Source organism: Chiloscyllium punctatum, chromosome 26 (genome assembly GCF_047496795.1).
Source record: "Chiloscyllium punctatum isolate Juve2018m chromosome 26, sChiPun1.3, whole genome shotgun sequence".
NCBI lineage: Eukaryota > Metazoa > Chordata > Chondrichthyes > Orectolobiformes > Hemiscylliidae > Chiloscyllium > Chiloscyllium punctatum.
The window spans coordinates 73033259-73050792 of record NC_092764.1 but is presented as its reverse complement, the minus strand read 5'-3'; the positions used below and the strand labels follow the sequence as shown (position 1 = coordinate 73050792).

Genomic DNA, 17534 nt, shown 5'->3' with positions numbered 1-17534 from the left:
AGTATTTACTGTGGAAAAGGATATGGAAGATATAGACTGTAGGGAAATAGATGGTGACATCTTGCAAAATGTCCAGATTACAGAGGAGGATGTGCTGGATGTCTTGAAATGGTTAAAGGTGGATAAATCCGCAGGACCTGATCAGGTGTACCCGAGAACTCTGTGGGAAGCTAGAGAAGTGATTGCCGAGCCTCTTACTGAGATATTTGTATCATCGATAGTCACAGGTGAGGTGCTGGAAGACTGGAGGTTGGCTAACGTGGTGCCACTGTTTAAGAAGGGTGGTAAGGACAAGCCAGGGAACTATAGACAGGTGAGCCTGACCTCACTGGTGGGCAAGTTGTTGGAGGGAATCCTGAGGGACAGGATGTACATGTATTTGGAAAGGTAAGGACTGATTAGGGATAGTCAACATGGCTTTGTGCATGGGAAATCATGTCTCACAAACTTGATTGAGTTTTTTGAAGAGGTAACAAAGAAGATAGATGAGGGCAGAGCAGTAGATGTGATCTATATGGACTTCAGTAAGGCGTTCGACAAGGTTCCCCATGGGAGACTGGTTAGCAAGGTTAGATCGCATGGAATACAGGGAGAACTAGCCATTTGCATACAGAACTGGCTCAAAAGTAGAAGACAGAGGGTGGTGGTGGAGGGTTGTTTTTCAGACTGGAGGCCTGTTAACAGTGGAGTGCCACAAGGATTGGTGCTGGGTCCTCTACTTGTTGTCATTTACATAAATGATTTGGATGCATAAGAGGTAAAGTTAGTAAGTTTGCAGATGACACCAAAATTGGAGGTGTAGTGGACAGCGAAGAGGGTTACCTCAGATTACAACAGGATCTGGACCAGATGGGCCATTGGGCTAAGAAGTGGCAGATGGAGTTTAATTCAGATAAATGCGAGGTGCTGCATTTTGGGAAAGTGAATCTTAGCAGGACTTATACACTTCATGGTAAGGTCCTAGGGAGTGTTGCTGAACAAAGAGAACTTGGAGTGCAGGTTCATAGCTCCTTGAAAGTGGAGTCGCATGTAGATAGGATAGTGAAGAAGGCGTTTGGTATGCTTTCCTTTATTGGTCAGAGTATTGAGTGTAGGAGTTGGGAGGTCATGTTGCGGCTATACAGGACATTGGTTAGGCCACTGTTGGAATATTGCGTGCAATTCTGGTCTCCTTCCTATCGGAAAGATGTTGTGAAACTTGAAAGGGTTCAGAAAAGATTTCCAAGGATGTTGCCAGGTTTGGAGGATTTGAGCTAAAGGGAGAGGCTGAATAGGCTGGTGCTGTTTCCCTGGAGCGTCGGAGGCTGAGGGGTGACCTTATTGAGATTTACAAAATTATGAGGGGCATGGATAGGATGAATAGGCAAAGTCTTTTCCCTGGGATCAGGGAGTCCAGAACTAGAGGGCATAGGTTTTGGATGAGAGGGGAAAGATATAAAAGAGACCTAAGGGGCAACTTTTTTACAGAGGGTGGTACGTGTATGGAATGAGCTGCCAGAGGATGTGGTGGAGGCTGGTACAATTGCAACATTTAAGAGGCATTTGGATGGGTATATGAATAGGAAGGGTTTGGAGGGATATGGGCTGGGTGCTGGCAGGTGGGACGAGATTGGGTTGGGATATCTGGCCAGCGTGGATAGGTTGGACTGAAGGGTCTGTTTCCATGCTGTACAACTCTATGACTCTATGACTCTATGTCTGTTCTTACATTTCCAGCTAGCTTCTTCTCACATTCTGATTTATGTGTCATAATTAGCACATTAGCCTTTAGTCAACCATGCATGGTCGGTCCGTCCCTTAGAAATTTTCTTTATAGTCGGAACCTACTTGTTCTGAAATACCCCTTTAAATATCTACAAGGTTTCTTTACTGACCTATCCTCAAGCCCAATGTCACAGTTCACTTCAGCAATCTTAGCTCACTTGCTAAAAATACTAGAAATATTAGTTTAAAATACTAGTCCCAGACCCACTCTTCTCCCCTTCAAACTGAATATATAATGTAATCATTTATGATCACTGTAACCTACAGGTGCCTTTACTCTGAGGTCATTAATTAATTTTGTTAGATTACACACAAAGTGGAGGCAATTATAACCGGATTCTTAATCCAGAGACGCAGATAATATTTGAGAGACTTCAACTAAAGAAAAAAAAAAGAAAAAAAAAATATTTGAGAGACTTTCTTCGAATCCCACTGTGGCCGATGGCAGAGTTTGAATTCAATAAGAAAATTTGGAATTAATGGTGACCATGAATCAATTGTCAGAAAATCCCAGTTGGTTCACTAACGTGCTGTAGGGGAGGAAGCTGCCATCCAGGCCCACAGCAATGTGGCAGACTCTTAGCGACCCTCTGAGCAATTAAGGATGTGCAATAAATGCTGACCTAGCCAACGATGCCCTAATCCCATGAATGGATTTTTTAAAAAGTCATCAGTAGCCTTGTCTCCATTCAGTTCCAGAACATACCACCCTAGGTAACTCTTCAAATTGAGACCAATCTGACTTTTTCCAGTTTATATGTACATTAAAACAACACAGGGTTACTGTTGCCTCTTTTATACATACATGCAATATTTTGTTTTGTATACTTTATGTATACACTAGATGACATTTATGCCGCACCCAGTCGTGATTTTGTTCATGCTATCAATTCATTTGTTTTGTTATAAATGCTTCAGATACAGAACGTTCATTTCTTTCATTATCTTCAGAACATTTGACTGCTTGGTGTACTCATAGATTTTTTTTCTCTCTCTTTCTCTTAGAACATAGAACAGTACTGCACAGAAACAGGCTCTTCAGCCTCCTGTGTCTGTGCCTGCCATTCTCTGACCTTGATTTTACTATTTTGTTCTCCTGCCTTCCCTCTGACCCTTGCTCTATTATACTGATTCAAGGTTGATCCCTCAATCCCTCATTTAGTTTAAAACCCTGTGTACTTTCCTCACCACGTTGCTCGCAATCCTAACATGGTTCGGGTGTACACCGTCCCACTTGTGTAGATGCCACTTTTCCTCGTATTGATGCCAGTGCCCCAGGATACAGAACCCACTTCTTCCATGCCTATCTCTGACCTCTGTACATTCACCTCTCTAATCATATTGATCCTGTGCCAATTTTCACATGGCCCAAGCAGCAATGTGACCGTTGAGATTATGCTTCCTTAATTTATCATGGGATCTCTCATGTTCCCTCAACAGAACCTCTTTCCTGGTTCTATCTATGCCATTGGTATCCACGTGGACCCCAATGCAATGTTCCTTTCTAGTACAGAGCAGAATTGGGTGAACCCAGGCACAGTGCAGACAACACTGTCGTCTGACTCACATACATTGTTACGGCAAGCAATGCAAATCCCCCTCTCGGTATCGCCCTTCCTACTGTGAAACCAGCTTTCTAATAATGACCAACTCAGTGAAGTACCGAGGGGGTGCTGCAAGGCCCAATTAAACATTAACATGCCCTGCCCTGTGGGAGATCTGCTGACAGTACTGCGACGACACGATCACTATGCACAAATAATCTGACCGTTGCTGTGTAGGCTATAAGGGTCGCACACTGAGGGTCTAACCAAAGGACTAAGTAATCCGAAACCGACCAAACTGATTAAGGTAGAGAGGTCAGAACAATTTACCAAGGTGATGGTGTCAAAACAGAGCAGTAAGGACGATCCTACAGATACAGAACAGCGTGGTGGGTCACATGTAGTGCGACACGAACCCAAGATCACAGCTGAGGCCGTCTTCATGGGTATGGAACTCCGTTTCTGCTCAGAAATTCTGTGTTGTTGTGTATCACAAAGGTAGCCTTTCTGTGTACAAAGTTAAAAATCACACAACACCAGGTTATAGTCCAACTGGTTTAATTGGAAGCACTAGCTTTCGGAGCGACGCTCCTTCATCAGGTGGTTGTGGAGTATACCTGGTGAAGGAGCGTCACTCTGAAAGCTAGTGCTTCCAATTAAACCTGTTGGACTATAACCTGGTGTTGTGTGATTTTTAACTTTGCACACTCCAGTTCAACACCGGCATCTCCAAATCATTGCTGTGTACAAATTGGCTGCTGCATTCCCCACAGCAACTACACTTCAGAAGTACCTCATTGACTGTGAAGTGTTTGGGACTGTGTAGTGGTCATGAAAGGCGTTATATCAATCCATGTTCGTCCTTCTGCATTATGGACCTTGACCCTTCACCCTTAATACGTCGGTTTAGCAATGTCAAGCATCTCAATGCAGACTAAAGTTTGCTTGTTTCCAATACCTCAAGCTCCCATCCTTAGATATATATATTTTATTGATGCCACAGAGTGCATTTATGAAATACCTTTAACACAAAACATGCCCCGACAGCTCTCTCCACAATTCCTTCGTGTGCTAAATACTTTGAGTTTTTTCTCCCTGGTTTTCAGTTTCCGCATTGTCCAATCTATAATAGTAATTGTTCCATTGATTGTGAGATGATTTGTGCAGTAGCTGTATTCCTCTGATAATAAGAGCTGAAGGCAATAAGTGAGTGGCAGGGGGAGGGGGGGGGGTGGGTGATTGGTATTTTTCAGCTGACGTATAATTCTGGTGGAAATTTGAAATCGATGTTTCATGCTCAGGTTCCTCTACAACTCATAATTTAATCGCCAACAGAACTGGGAGTTTGCTGACAACACTAGCCAATAGGTAATGATAGATTGTGAATGATTTTAGTCAGGCTATACACTCGATGAAGGATAGGTGTGGTGGAAAAGCAGCATCTTTCTTTATTCACCTAACCTGCGTGCGCAAAAACCAAACACTATATTTAGGAGCATCTCTCATTCTTCAGTGGAACACCATTCAGACAATGTGTGAATGCTTGGTCGACTTCCAAAGCGTCAAGTGTACAAAATAGGAGAGGAATAGGCCAACATTTCTGGCTTTTATGAGGTCAGGGAATAAGAGTTCCCTGATTGGGGCTGTTAACCTGGTCCAATCAGGGAGCCCTGGCTGACAGATATATACAGGAGTGTCAGATGTTCTGTCCACTCTGAGAGCAGGCTGTGAGGGAGCTGGTACACTGTCAAGAACTATGCAGTAGCTAAAGGATGATGGGATTTCGGCCTCTGTTGAGTTATTTCACCATACAGAGCGGGCAGTGAATTTGCTGCAATGGTCCTCAGACATCCTAAACGTCTCACATCGCATCAAAGTCTCACATGCCATCACAAATCATGTCACGGTATCATATCAGAGACTGTGGTGAGGTTGCAGGCTCCAAGGAGCTGAGGTGATGCTGTTTTGTGTCACTCTTGCAGCCACCTCATCAATCGAGCTAGGTTCCCAGAATATTACCTGAGTTTCTGGATTAGTAAACCCAGCAATAATACCACTAGGCCATTGCCTCCTCCTCTATCATACCGTGATACCTGCTTTGATAGCTGTCTTGCTTTGAATGGCTGCCGCTTGGTCTACAGATGACGGGGATTTCCCTCTCATGAGACCTCTTGATTGTCCTTCACAAATTCTATACTTCCTTGGATTTCCAGGGCACTCAGTCTCTCACTTGCACTGCTCAAGGCCGCCCTGTCTTACTGGGCTGCAACTGTTCAGATAAAAGCAAAGTGGTGCGGCTGTTGGAAATCAGAAACAAAAGCAGAATACTGCAGCAACACAGCAGGTCTGGCAGCATCTGTGGAGAGAGAGAGAAACAGAGTTAGTGTTTCGAGTCTGAACTGATGCTCCTTCAGAAGGATTGAGCTTCAGCTCTGAAGAAGATTTATACCAGACTCAAAATGTTAGCTCTGCTTCTGTCTTCACAGATGCTGCTGTGTTCCTCCAACATTGTCTGTGTTTGATACCTTCTGGAGTTCCTGTGTTTCTAACTTGACCTTCATAAAGCTTGGCTGTCTCCTGCTCTGTCTTTCTGCTGGTGTCAGAAGAGCATCATCACTTACATAGCAAAGGTTGTTTCCCGAGGGTGGGGGAGCTCAGACCTAGAGGACACAATTTTAAAGTGAGAGGGGAAAGCTTTAAAAGGGACCGAGGGGCAACCTTTTCACACAGAGGGTGGTACGTGTGTGGAATGAGATGCCCGTGAAAAGTAGTCGATGCAGTTACAGTTAGAACATTCAAAAGACATTTGGACATGAATAGGAAGGGTTTAGAGGGAAATAGGCCAAACGCTGGCAAGTGGGAGTGGTTTAGTTTGGGAAACCTAGTCAGCATGGTCCGAAGGGACTGCTTCTGCGTTGTGTGACTCTACGTCATTCATTATCATGAACGGGCTGGATTGAGTAGACAGGGAGAAACTGTTCCTGCTTGTAAAAGAACGAGAAGGCGTTGATTTAAAGTGGTCTGGGTGAGGTTTTTCATTCAGTGAGTAATTAGGGGATGGGACACACTGCCTGGAAATATGGTGGGAGCAGATTCAGACGAGACATATAAGAAGGGCACAAAATGAAAACGATGTCAAAGAGTGTATGGGGAGAGAGTAAGGTGATGGTGCCCTTGAAAGAGCTGAATGCAACATGATAGTTCTGGGATTCTGTGATGCCCTGCTCTTTTAGTGAAATAGTAAACTGTCCTCATCCAGCTCCTGGGCCTGAAGTGTGAATCTGAGGAGCGGTCCCCTTACTCTGGGGGTTCAGTTAAAGGTCCCCTGCATCCATCTGGCAGTGGGCAGCATGCCTGGTGTTCTGGTCCACATCTTCCCCTCAACCCAAAGCAGGTTTGTATTTCTCTGCTGGTCCACTGTGAGTACTCACGGTGTGGGAAGTTACTGCTGGGAATTACCCACGGCAACTGCACCGAGACTCATGTCCAAGTCTAAACGGGGACTGAGAAATGAGCTAGAATCGAAAGTCTTCCTTTCAGTTGAATGCCCAGTTGTGTATCTCACGCTTTGCAAAAATGTCGCTATTATTCATGGATTTGTGGTGGATCAGAGGCCCATTTTCGTCTGCAGCCCCCAGTGGTATCGTCTAAAGGTCTGGCTCGAGAATTGTAAGGGACTGAAAGGTGAAGCATTGCTCAATCAGTTGGCTGTGTCCTTCAGGGACTGTGTGAGATAAATACCCAATTACTGGATCCTTTGGAGGAAGGTGTTAGCATTTAATGACCTGTCATTAAGGAGACCGCGGAGGCTCGAGAGGACTGCAGGTTGAATGCATTTTTCTGAGTTCATCTGCTGTCAGAGAGGGGAAGGGAGGTGGAAATTGAATGGCTTCATTTTCAAAGATAAACTTGCCCATAAATAGAAGATTTCAAGCCAGCGGTTCATCAACGCCACAGATAAAGTGGAGAAGGAGTTCTGTCAGTGTACCTCTCTGTGTGTGCTGGGGACTTGAGTTCACATGGGTAGCTCCAACCCTCTGCTTTCCCGTCCTGAGATGTTGGTTTTCTAAAATTCCGACGCAAACGCTCGGCGCCAGGAGCCAGACACTAAGTCACGGCAAATCCCCATCCTCACCACCGGGGCACAGCTCAGTGATAGGTGCCAGCCACGCTGAATCAGGCACTATTTGTGGGTGAGTCCCATTCCAGAACCCAACGTCCAGGTAATATGTTAAATTGGGGCTCTCTCAGGCAACTCTGAAGAGCACGGGTATTATTTATACCCCCCCCCACCAACCCCACCAGGCCAATATTAATCACTCAACCAGAAAAGCTGGACATTATCATATGGGCTTCTGTGGAGTCTTGCTGTGTTTCCTACATTACAGCATTGACCACACTTCAGAGTCCTTTTTTTTTGATTCCCTACAGTGTGGAAACAGGCCCTTCGGCCCAACAAGTCCACACCGATCCTCTGGAGAGTAACCCACCCAGACCCATTTGGGTAACTCTCAAGCTCTTTGAGTCCACTTGACGTTATGAAAGGTGCCACGTTTACATCACTCATTCATGACATCGGACTTGGCTGGTTGGACCAGCATGACCAGCCCATGCCCAGTCTGCTCTTGAGAAGGGGTTGGTAAGTTGCCCCCTCGAACCGCTACAGGTCCCCTGGGTGTAGGTACAACGTCACCACCATTAGGGAGAGGATTCCAGGACTTTCACTCAGTGATGGTCAGGGAACAGCGGTGTATTTCCAAGTGAGAACGGTGGGTGGCTTGGAGGGGAGCTTGCAGGTTGGTTTTGTCTTGGGCAATATACCAATGCAATGTGCTTCGTAATTGGCACAGAACTGTCATTTCATAGGTGGACAGCACAAAGCTTTTGCGTATGACCTTGCTGGTATGACCCATGATCGTAAAGACCCTCTTTCTGCAAAGAACTCAGAGGGACACAGACTATCCAAACTCTGTCCTCTCGATATTTTTATTGGTTTGGTCAATTGGCATTGGTTCATGGCAGGAGTAGGATATCTGTTCATTCAGTTAGATCATGGCTGATCTGTAACCATAGGATATAGGAACAGAATTAGACCATTTGGCTCATCAAGCCTGATTCATCATTCAACCATGGCTGACGTTTTTAACCCCATTCTCCTGCCTTCTCCTTGTAACCCCTTAATCCCTTTACTCATCAAAAATCCATCTACCTCTGACTTAAATTCATCCAATGGCTTGACCTCCACACCTCTCTGCAGCGATGAGTTCCACAGATTCACCACCCTCTGGTTGAAGAAATTCTATCCTCATCTCAGTTCTCAAGGTTCCTCTCTTCACCCGGAGACTGTGCCCTTGGGTCCTCCTACTAGTGGAAACATCTTGTCTGTGTCCACTCTATCCAGGCCCCTCAACATTCTGTCAAGTTTCAATCAGATCTACCCGCATCCTTCTAAACTCCATCGAGTATAGACCCAGAGTCCTCAGCCGCTCCTCATATGACAAGTTCTTCATCCCCGGGATCAGACTTGTAGACCCCCTCTGTGCCCCCTACAATGCTAGCATATCCTTCCTTAGATACAAGACCCGAAACTAAGCACTATATTCCAAATGTAGTCTGACCACAGCCTTATACAGCATCAGCAGTTTCTCTGCTCTTATATTCTAGCCCTGTTGAAATGAATGCTAACATTGCATTTGCTTTCCAGACTGCCACCTGAACCTGCATGTTACCTGAAGAGAATCCTGAACGAGGACTCCCAAGACCCATTCAGCTTCACATATCCAAAGCCTTTCCACATTGACAAAATAGTCTACACCTCTATTCTTCCTGCGAAAGTGCATAACCTCACACTTTCCCACATTGTATTCCATCTGCCACTTGTTTGCCCTCTCTCCTAGCCTGTCCAAGTCCTCTCGCAGCCTCCCCACATCCTCAACACGATCTGTCTCTCCACCTAACTTTGTGTCATCTCCAACCTTAGCAATAATGCCTTCAGTTCCTTCATCCGTGTGTGATGGGAATAGTTGTGGTCCCAACACTGAGTGCTGTGGAACTCCACTAACCACCAGCTGCTGTCCTGAAAAAGACCCCCTTATCCCTGCTCTCTGTCTTCTGCCAGTCAGCTAATCCTCTGTCCATGTCAGTACTTTGCCCTGAACACCATGGGCTCTTAGATTATTTAACAGTCTCCTGTGTGGCACCTTGTCAAAGACCTTCTGGAAATGCAAATAGACCACATCCATTGGATCTCCTTTCTCTAACTTGCTTGTTACCTCCTCAAAGAATTCTAACAGATTTGTCAGGCATGGCCTCCCTTTGAAGAAACTGTGCTGACTCAGCCCTATTCCACCATGCACTTCAAGTATTCTGCAATCTTATCCTTATTAATGGATTCTCAAATCCTACCAATTTCCGACGTCAGGCTAATTGCAAATAGTTTCCTGTCCTTTGCATCATCCCTCCCTCCCTTCTGAAACAGAGGTGTTTCTTTGGCCATTTTCCAGTCCTCTGGGAGCCTCCCTGACTCAACACCATGTACTCCGTCTGCTCCATGTTTCTTTAATCCTTTATTTACTGGGGAACTATCAATCTCAATCTTGAAAAGCCCAGTGGGATCCACAGAGAAACCCTTTTTGTTCAAAGAAATAGTTTCTTCAGTGATCTGAGTCTTAATTTTAAGACTAAAGCCCCCCTTGTTCATGATCTGAGGAAATACTTTCTTTGAATCGATCCTCGTTTTAACATTTGATAACCTTCTGTAAGGTTGCCCCTTATTGCAGAGAAAGATGTTTACCAGGGGACAGATTAACAGGAAGTCAGGCTTTGTATCTCCATCAACAAGCTGACATCTCAACAGGTCTCACAGTTCCCCAGTGATCATTACCTCTTGGTCTTCTCTTCCTCATTAAACTAGGAGGGGTGGGACGGTGGCTCAGTGGTTAGCACTGCTGCCTCACAGCGCCAGGGACCCAGGTTCAATTCCAGCCTCGGGCAACTGTCTGTGTGGAGTTTGTACCTTCTCCCCGTGTCTGCGTGGGTTTCCTCCGGGTGCTCCGGTTTCCTCCCACAGTCCAAAGATGTGCAGGTTAGGGAAAGTGTCCAGGCATGTGTAGGCTATTTGGGTTAGCCGTGGGGAATGCAGGGTGACAGCGGCGGGGGTGGATCTGGGTAGGATGCTCTTCCGAAGGTTGGTGTGGACTTGATCGGCTGAAGGGCCTGCTTCCAAAATGTAGGGGTTTTATGATGAGGCTGAAACCAATTTGTGCACTGGGAACATTGAAGGGGGGGAATGAGGTTGGGCACTCTCAAGTCTTTTAAGAAGGATTTAGATTAAATACAGGGCTTTGTTTCTCTCTCCTTGGGCGGCATGGTGGCTCAGTGGTTAACACTGCTGCCTCACAGCACCAGGGTCCCAGGTTCAATTCCAGCCTCGGGTGACTGTCTGTGTGGAGTTTGCACGTTCTCTCCATGTCTGTGTGGGTTTCCTCTGGGTGCTCCAGTTTCCTCCCACAGTCCAAAGCTGTGCAGGACTGGTGAATTGGCCATGCTAAATTGTCCATAGTTGTTAGGTGCATTAGTCAGAAGAGGGGCAGGGTTGCTCTTCGAAGGGTCAGTGTGGGCTTGTTGGGCTGAAGGGCCTGTTTCCACACTGTAGGGAATCTAATCTAAATTCAAATTCAACCATCTGCAAGAGCAGGATTTGAACCCAGGTCCCCAGAACATTACTTGGGTTTCTGGATTAATAGTCTACCAATAATACCACTAGGGGCCAACGCCTACCCCACTTCAGACAGCGATGAGGAGAACTGCTTTTCTCTCTTGGGGAGTTGGGGGGGGGGGGATGCGCGTGAGGCTGTGGATGTGGAGGTGGAATGGGTTGGGGAAAGTAGACAGGAAAATGGAGTTGAGGCCATGGTCACATCAGCCATGTCTTAGTGAACAGTACAGTAGACTCGAGGGACTGAGTGGCCAAAACCAGCTCCTGATTGGTTATGCCACCTGTACCAATGGCACAAGATAGGCATGTCACAGAGATTTACCTGTGATTAACCATGGAGATTGCAACTCCATGGAAAAAGAACACAAACATTGGCAGCAAAAGACCACAGATCACATATTTTCACCGTTATAAAGATATTGCATAAACAGCCTTGCAAATGTAGAGATACTTCAGGAAATACCACATTTAGGACAGAATCAAAATTTGAGACATGACACATTGTACTATTGTATCACTGGAGGATCAAGTGATTTTGGACTGATGGTTCTCAAAGCTCTTGACCAATGGGATCCCCTTCCTGGCTTGTCTCGGTCCATGGTTGACGTATTGATAGGGCTTTGATCGCCCTGATTGGCCGTTGACTCTGTAAATATTAAATCATGTACCAGCCAGAGTGGCGGATGGCGAGTGAGACGGGTTTGAGCCTGTTTAAGTCAGTCAATTCCTATTTTCTTGCCAACTGTACAACTGAATGCAGCAATTCACACACAAGCAAAGCGGAAGATGTAACAGAGCAATCAATAGCAAAGTTAAAAAGAACATGTAAGCTCAGCTTTCATCCTCAAGGAATGAACAGTCAAAATCAATCGAGGCTTTGTCTGGATCATTCTGTCAGAGAGTAAATTGTGCAATTCTGCAATGACTTTCAGTGAAGCTGACGGTTATTGAAGGTAGCAATTCAATTGATTAGTGACCTTTCTCTGTGCTGATTCTGAATTTCTGCACCTTTCTGACTAGAAGCTGAATGTTACGTTTCGTTTACAACACTGAAACAGGCCATTCGGCCCGTCATGTGCCAATGCCCATGCTGTACGGAGGCCTCCTCCCACCCTAACCCATCTTACCCTGCTCCTTCTATCTCTCCATGAGTTTATCTCAACCCACCCCCCTACATGTATCTGTAATTCATCTCGGGTGGTTGTGAATTCATCATTCTGTCCATTCTCCAGACAATTCTCCGGAATTCGTTGTTGGAATTTTGTTAAGCAACTTGGGGCATTCAGCCCCTCATGTCTGTTCCACAATTCAATGAGCTCGTGGCTGATCTGTGACCTAACTCCACATACCTGGCTTTGGCCCATAATCCCTTAGTACATTGCAACATTTAACATTGCAACATTTGGATGGGTATATGAGTAGGAAGGGTTTGGAGGGATATGGGCCGGGTGCTGGCAGGTGGGACTAGATTGGGTTGGGATGTCTAGTCAGCATGGACGAGTTGGACCGAAGGGTCTGTTTCCGTGCTGTACGACTCTATGATCTTTGCGAAACAAAAAAAAAATCTATCGCAGATTTACAATTAGTAAATGATCCAACATCCACTGCTGTCTGTGGAAGAGAATCCCACACATCTACCACCCTTTGTGTGTAGGAGTGGTTCCTAAAGCACTGTATCCTTTTAGTGGTGAAAAGTGTGGAGCTGGGAAAGCACAGCCAGTCAGGCAGCATCTGAGGAGCAGGAGAATCGACGTTTCGAGCATAAGCCCTAGGTCAATCCTGATGAAGGGCTTATGCCCAAAATGTCGACTCTCCTGCTCCTCGGATACTGCCTGACCTGCTGCACTTTTCCCATTCCATTCATTTCGGCTCTGACTCTCCAGCATCTGCAGTCCTCACTTTCTCCTATATATAGGTTTTGAACTCCACACAAAACTGGGATGTCTTCTGCACGGTTACTCTATTGAACCCCTTTGGAATTTTAAACATTACTACCCAGTCATCCCTCAATTCTCTGTTTCCTAGTGAAAGGAAGCTTGTCTTCAGCTGATGTATTAAAAACACTTGTTCGTAGCAACGGGGACCAAAGCTGTTTTCACTCTGTCGCTTCCTTAGCCCAAGTATGACCTCTGCCCTCCCCCAGCCTAGGACAAAGACCTTGCCTATTTACCCTATCCATGCCCCCTCCTGGTTTTATAAACCTCCATAAGGTCACCCCTCAGCCTCCGACGCTCCAGAGAAAACAGCCTCAGCCTATTCAGCCTCTCCCTCTAGCTCAAACCCACCAGTCCCGGCAAAATCATTGTAAATCTTTTCGGTTTTCATCTCAAGTTTATACCTTTCCTGTAGCAGGGGCACCAAAGCTGCTGGGAAGGTGGTCTTGCAGAGGATGATGTCTATAAACATCTTTTCTTTTTGTCTCGTGTGTTCTGTACTTGCAGATATAAATATGGCTGGGGAACTCAAACCGTACAGACCCAAAGCTGGACAGAAGAGACCTGTCAGTGCTTTGTATGGGTGAGTACAGCGTGGTGTTCAAAGACGGAATAGCTAACCTGTGTCACAGGGCGCTGGAGACTTACCTCAGACTGCCGCTGCACCATTGCTACTAGCTTCCTGGTGGGCAACTATCTGCTAGCTGTTAGCACAGAAAATTGATTTATTGTTGCTGTAGCAACCATTGAGGGGATTTGTGGGTTGTTGGTGGTGAGGTGGGGGGTGGGGGGGGGACGAGGGGAGAGTGAGAGTGCGTATGATTTAAACAAACAAAGAGAAGTAAGAAAAATGACATTCCTTTTTAGGCTTCATGCTGTAGGGAGATAATTTATGAGCCACAATTAGTTTTTAAATTGCTTTGTCTGGTGGAGTACCCTCCACGTAACAGCCAGCACATGAAAGCATTCATTTAAAAGAGAAAGGATCAGCATGTTTGCCTTTATCTGCGCTCACCACCTTCTCAATTATAGCAAAAGCAGACGGTTTCTCAAAGCCCTTTGCTGTTCTGTTACAAGGTACTGAAGCTTGTCCATAATCGTGTCTTAATCTTTGTATTTGAAGCAAAAATTACAATGTACACACACACACACACACACACACACACACACAAAAATTACAGCAGCTTGCCTGCTTTATACTCTCCTACTGGTGTGCACTCAGTAATAATCAGCCATGGAATTTCTGCCGTACAGGATACAAAGCTGTAGATCCTAAGGATAAGGGACTTCAGTTATGTTGAGAAGGTGGGATTGTATCTCGTAGAAAAGGAAAGGTTCAGGCAAGATTTAATATAAGACACCAAGAAGGACTTTGATGGAATAAAGAAGGGGTAATAGTTTCTAGTGGTGGGAAGGTCGATAAGATTTGCCACAAATTTGAGACAACTGACAAAAGAGGCGAGCAAGAGATGAGGTGATTTGTCTTATTTTTTTAACAACTGCGCTCTGGAAAGGGCCGCGAAAGCAGATCCGATAAATAACTTTACGAAGGCAATTAGTTATAGGGAAATTAAAAAGTGCAAGACAATGGGAAAAGTGCAGAAGAGTGTGACTAGTTTGATGGTTTGTTCAAAGAGCCAGCAATGTCCTAGATGGGCAGAATGGGCTCCTTCTTTGCCAGATCATCTATGAGTTTTGTTTCTCAAATAGGTCAAAGGGATGAATTAACTTTATCAAGATTACAATTGTTCTTTTCTTCCTCTCTATGGGTTATAAGTCTCACAGGTAACTCTGGCCCCAACTGGTACCTGGTCTGATTTGTCAGTTTCCATTTGGGATCCTCGACATTGACTGTTGAATGGTTATTTCACCGTTCTGAGCAGCCAGGCTGGGTGAGCCTGTCCCTGTCCCTATCTGGATGGGAACATATCTCAAGAGGGTTGGAATATAAAAGCAGAGATGTACTACTAAGACTTTATAAAGCTCTGGTTAGGCCCCATTTGGAGTACTGTGTCCAGTTTTGGTCCCCACACCTCAGGAAGGACATACTGGCACTGGAACGTGTCCAGCGGAGATTCACACGGATGATCCCTGGAATGACAGGTCTAGCATATGAGGAACGGCTGAGGATACTGGGATTGTATTCGTTGGAGTTTAGAAGATTAAGGGGAGATCTAATAGAGACGTACAAAATAATACATGGCTTTGAAAAGGTGGATGCTAGAAAATTGTTTCTGTTAGGCGAGGAGACTAGGACCTGTGGACACAGCCTTAGAATTAGAGGGGGTCATTTCAGAACGGAAATGCGGAGACATTTCTTCAGCCAGAGAGTGGTAGGCCTGTGGAATTCATTGCCACGGAGTGCAGTGGAAGCCGGGACGCTAAATGTCTTCAAGGCCGAGATTGATAGGTTCTTGTTGTCTAGAGGAATTAAAGGCTATGGGGAGAACGCTGGTAAGTGGAGCTGAAATGCGCATCAGCCATGATTGAATGGCGGAGTGGACTCGATGGGCCGAATGGCCTTACTTCCACTCCTGTGTCTTATGGTCTTATGGTCTTATGGTCTTATATGCACATTTTCCAACCAGAGTCAATGATAACCGTCAAGAACAGGAATTCAGCTCCTCTTTTGCCACCCGTATCCAAGTGACTATTCTTAAAGCTGGGCATCATCAGAAACCAGCAATTGGGAATGGGTGGCACGATGGCTCAGTGGTTAGCACTGCTGCCTCACAGCACCAGGGACCAGGGTTTGATTCCAGCCTGGGGCGACTGTCTGTGTGGAGTTTGCACATTCTCCCCGTGTCTATGTGGGTTTCCTCCGGGTGCTCTGGTTTCTTCCCACAGTCCAAAGATGTGCTGGTCAGGTGAATTGGCCACGCTAAATTGCCTGTAGTGTTAGGTGCATTAGTCAGAGGGAAATGGGTCTGGTTGGGTTATTCCCTGGAGGGTCGGTATGGACTTGTTGGGCCGAAGGGCCTATTTCTACACTGTAGGGAATCTAATCTACAGTAACACCAATTCCTCTACAGCCATGAAATCATCAATCTGCTTCCCCCATCATTCAATGAGCTGAAAGTTCCTCAAATTAAATATTGGAAAAAGTGAAGAGGACATTCCGTGGTCTCCATACCGCAGCCAATGCTGTTACCTCAATCTTGTGCCTATGAATGAGCTCTTCCTTTAAGCTTTTCCCTGCGTGCTCGATGCCCCGAAACAATAAAGCAGTGAGAAAAAGGGGTTTTTGTTTATTCAGAACTAGTGTCTCACTGAGGAAGCTTCAGGCCAATACAATTCTGACAACCTGTTCTGAAAACTCTGCTCGCATTTTGATAGCTGCAACAATTTGCACCGTATCAGCTGAGACAATCCAGAACATTCTGAAACAAATCAACAATATTGCAAATGGAACAACATGCCAACAAAATTTCAGTCCCTTTTGTCTTTCAATGCCAACAGATCCTTTAGAAAGAATCCTGCAATCTGGGCCCATAGTCTTGCTAAAACTGCCCAGTCCTTTCTTGGGTCATCCCCAATTTGTCCATTAGTTTTTGATGTGTATTGTTTACAGAATAACAGGGTGATAAGTTTAGTCTCGTTCACCTTCAGTTCAAACTCAAAGTTAGTGTCTTCAGTTACTGACAACTGAAGCTCATCCAGAAGATTTCCGAAATTTGGAGTCACATTTAACCCAAAAATCAGATTCCGACCACATGTGCATGTCCTCACTAAGATTACTTATTTCCACCTCAGTAACATCGCTGCTGTCCAGTTCAATCTCAGCTCATTTACTGCTGAATCTCTTGTTCCCTTGCCTCTGATGTTCTCTGACTATTCCAGCACATCCCTGACCTCTGACCTTCACCACTTTGTAAACTTAAGACCATTCAAAGCTCTTCTTAACTCACACCAAGTCTCCTTCCCTTATAACCCTGTGCTCGCTGATCCTGGGCAAGTAAGGATTCTAACGGAAGAATTCTCATCCTTTAGGGGTGGTGTGGTGGTTGAGTGGTTAGCACTGTTGCCTTATAGCACCAGGGTCCGAGGTTCGATTCCAGCCTGGGGCGACTGTCTGTGTGGAGTTTGCACATTCTACCTGTGTCTGTATGGGTTTCCTCCAGGTGCTCTGGTTTTCTCCCACAGTCCAAAGATGTGCAGGTTAGGTGAATTGGCCATTCTAAATTGCCCATAGTGTTAGGGGGCATTAGTCAGAGGGTAATGGGTCTGGCTGGGTTACTCTTCAGAGTGTTGGTGTGAACTGATTGGGCCGAAGGGCCTGTTTCTACACTGTAGGGAATCTAATCTTATTTGCAAAATCCCTGTCTATCGCTGTAATATACTCTCACCTCGCAACACAGCAGATGTTAACCTTTTGAGTATTTCTCAGTGAATCACCTTCAGTTGCCTGAGCCCTGGAATTTCAGTGGCTCGTGCCCCCAGCCCCAATTTCTCAAACCCTTCCGTCTTGCTTTCCATTTCTCCAGATTTTTCTGAAAACCCACCTCACGTTCAACTCCCGGTCAATGTCTGGCGTTATGAGGGTCATCCAAAGTACCTTGAGGTGTTGCCAAATCT

At 45.6% G+C, this 17534-nt stretch overlaps 1 protein-coding gene across 5 annotated transcripts in view; it reads left to right on the top strand.

Annotated features, from left to right (window-relative positions):
* Window positions 1–17534, top strand: part of LOC140453171 (RNA-binding Raly-like protein) — a 1408367-nt gene that overhangs the window by 996998 nt on the left and 393835 nt on the right. For all 5 annotated transcript variants that reach the window (XM_072547650.1, XM_072547651.1, XM_072547653.1 and 2 more), the window contains one exon: window positions 13467–13542. In XM_072547650.1, coding sequence (XP_072403751.1) covers window positions 13467–13542 — 76 coding nt within the window. The remainder of the gene's footprint in view (window positions 1–13466; window positions 13543–17534) is intronic.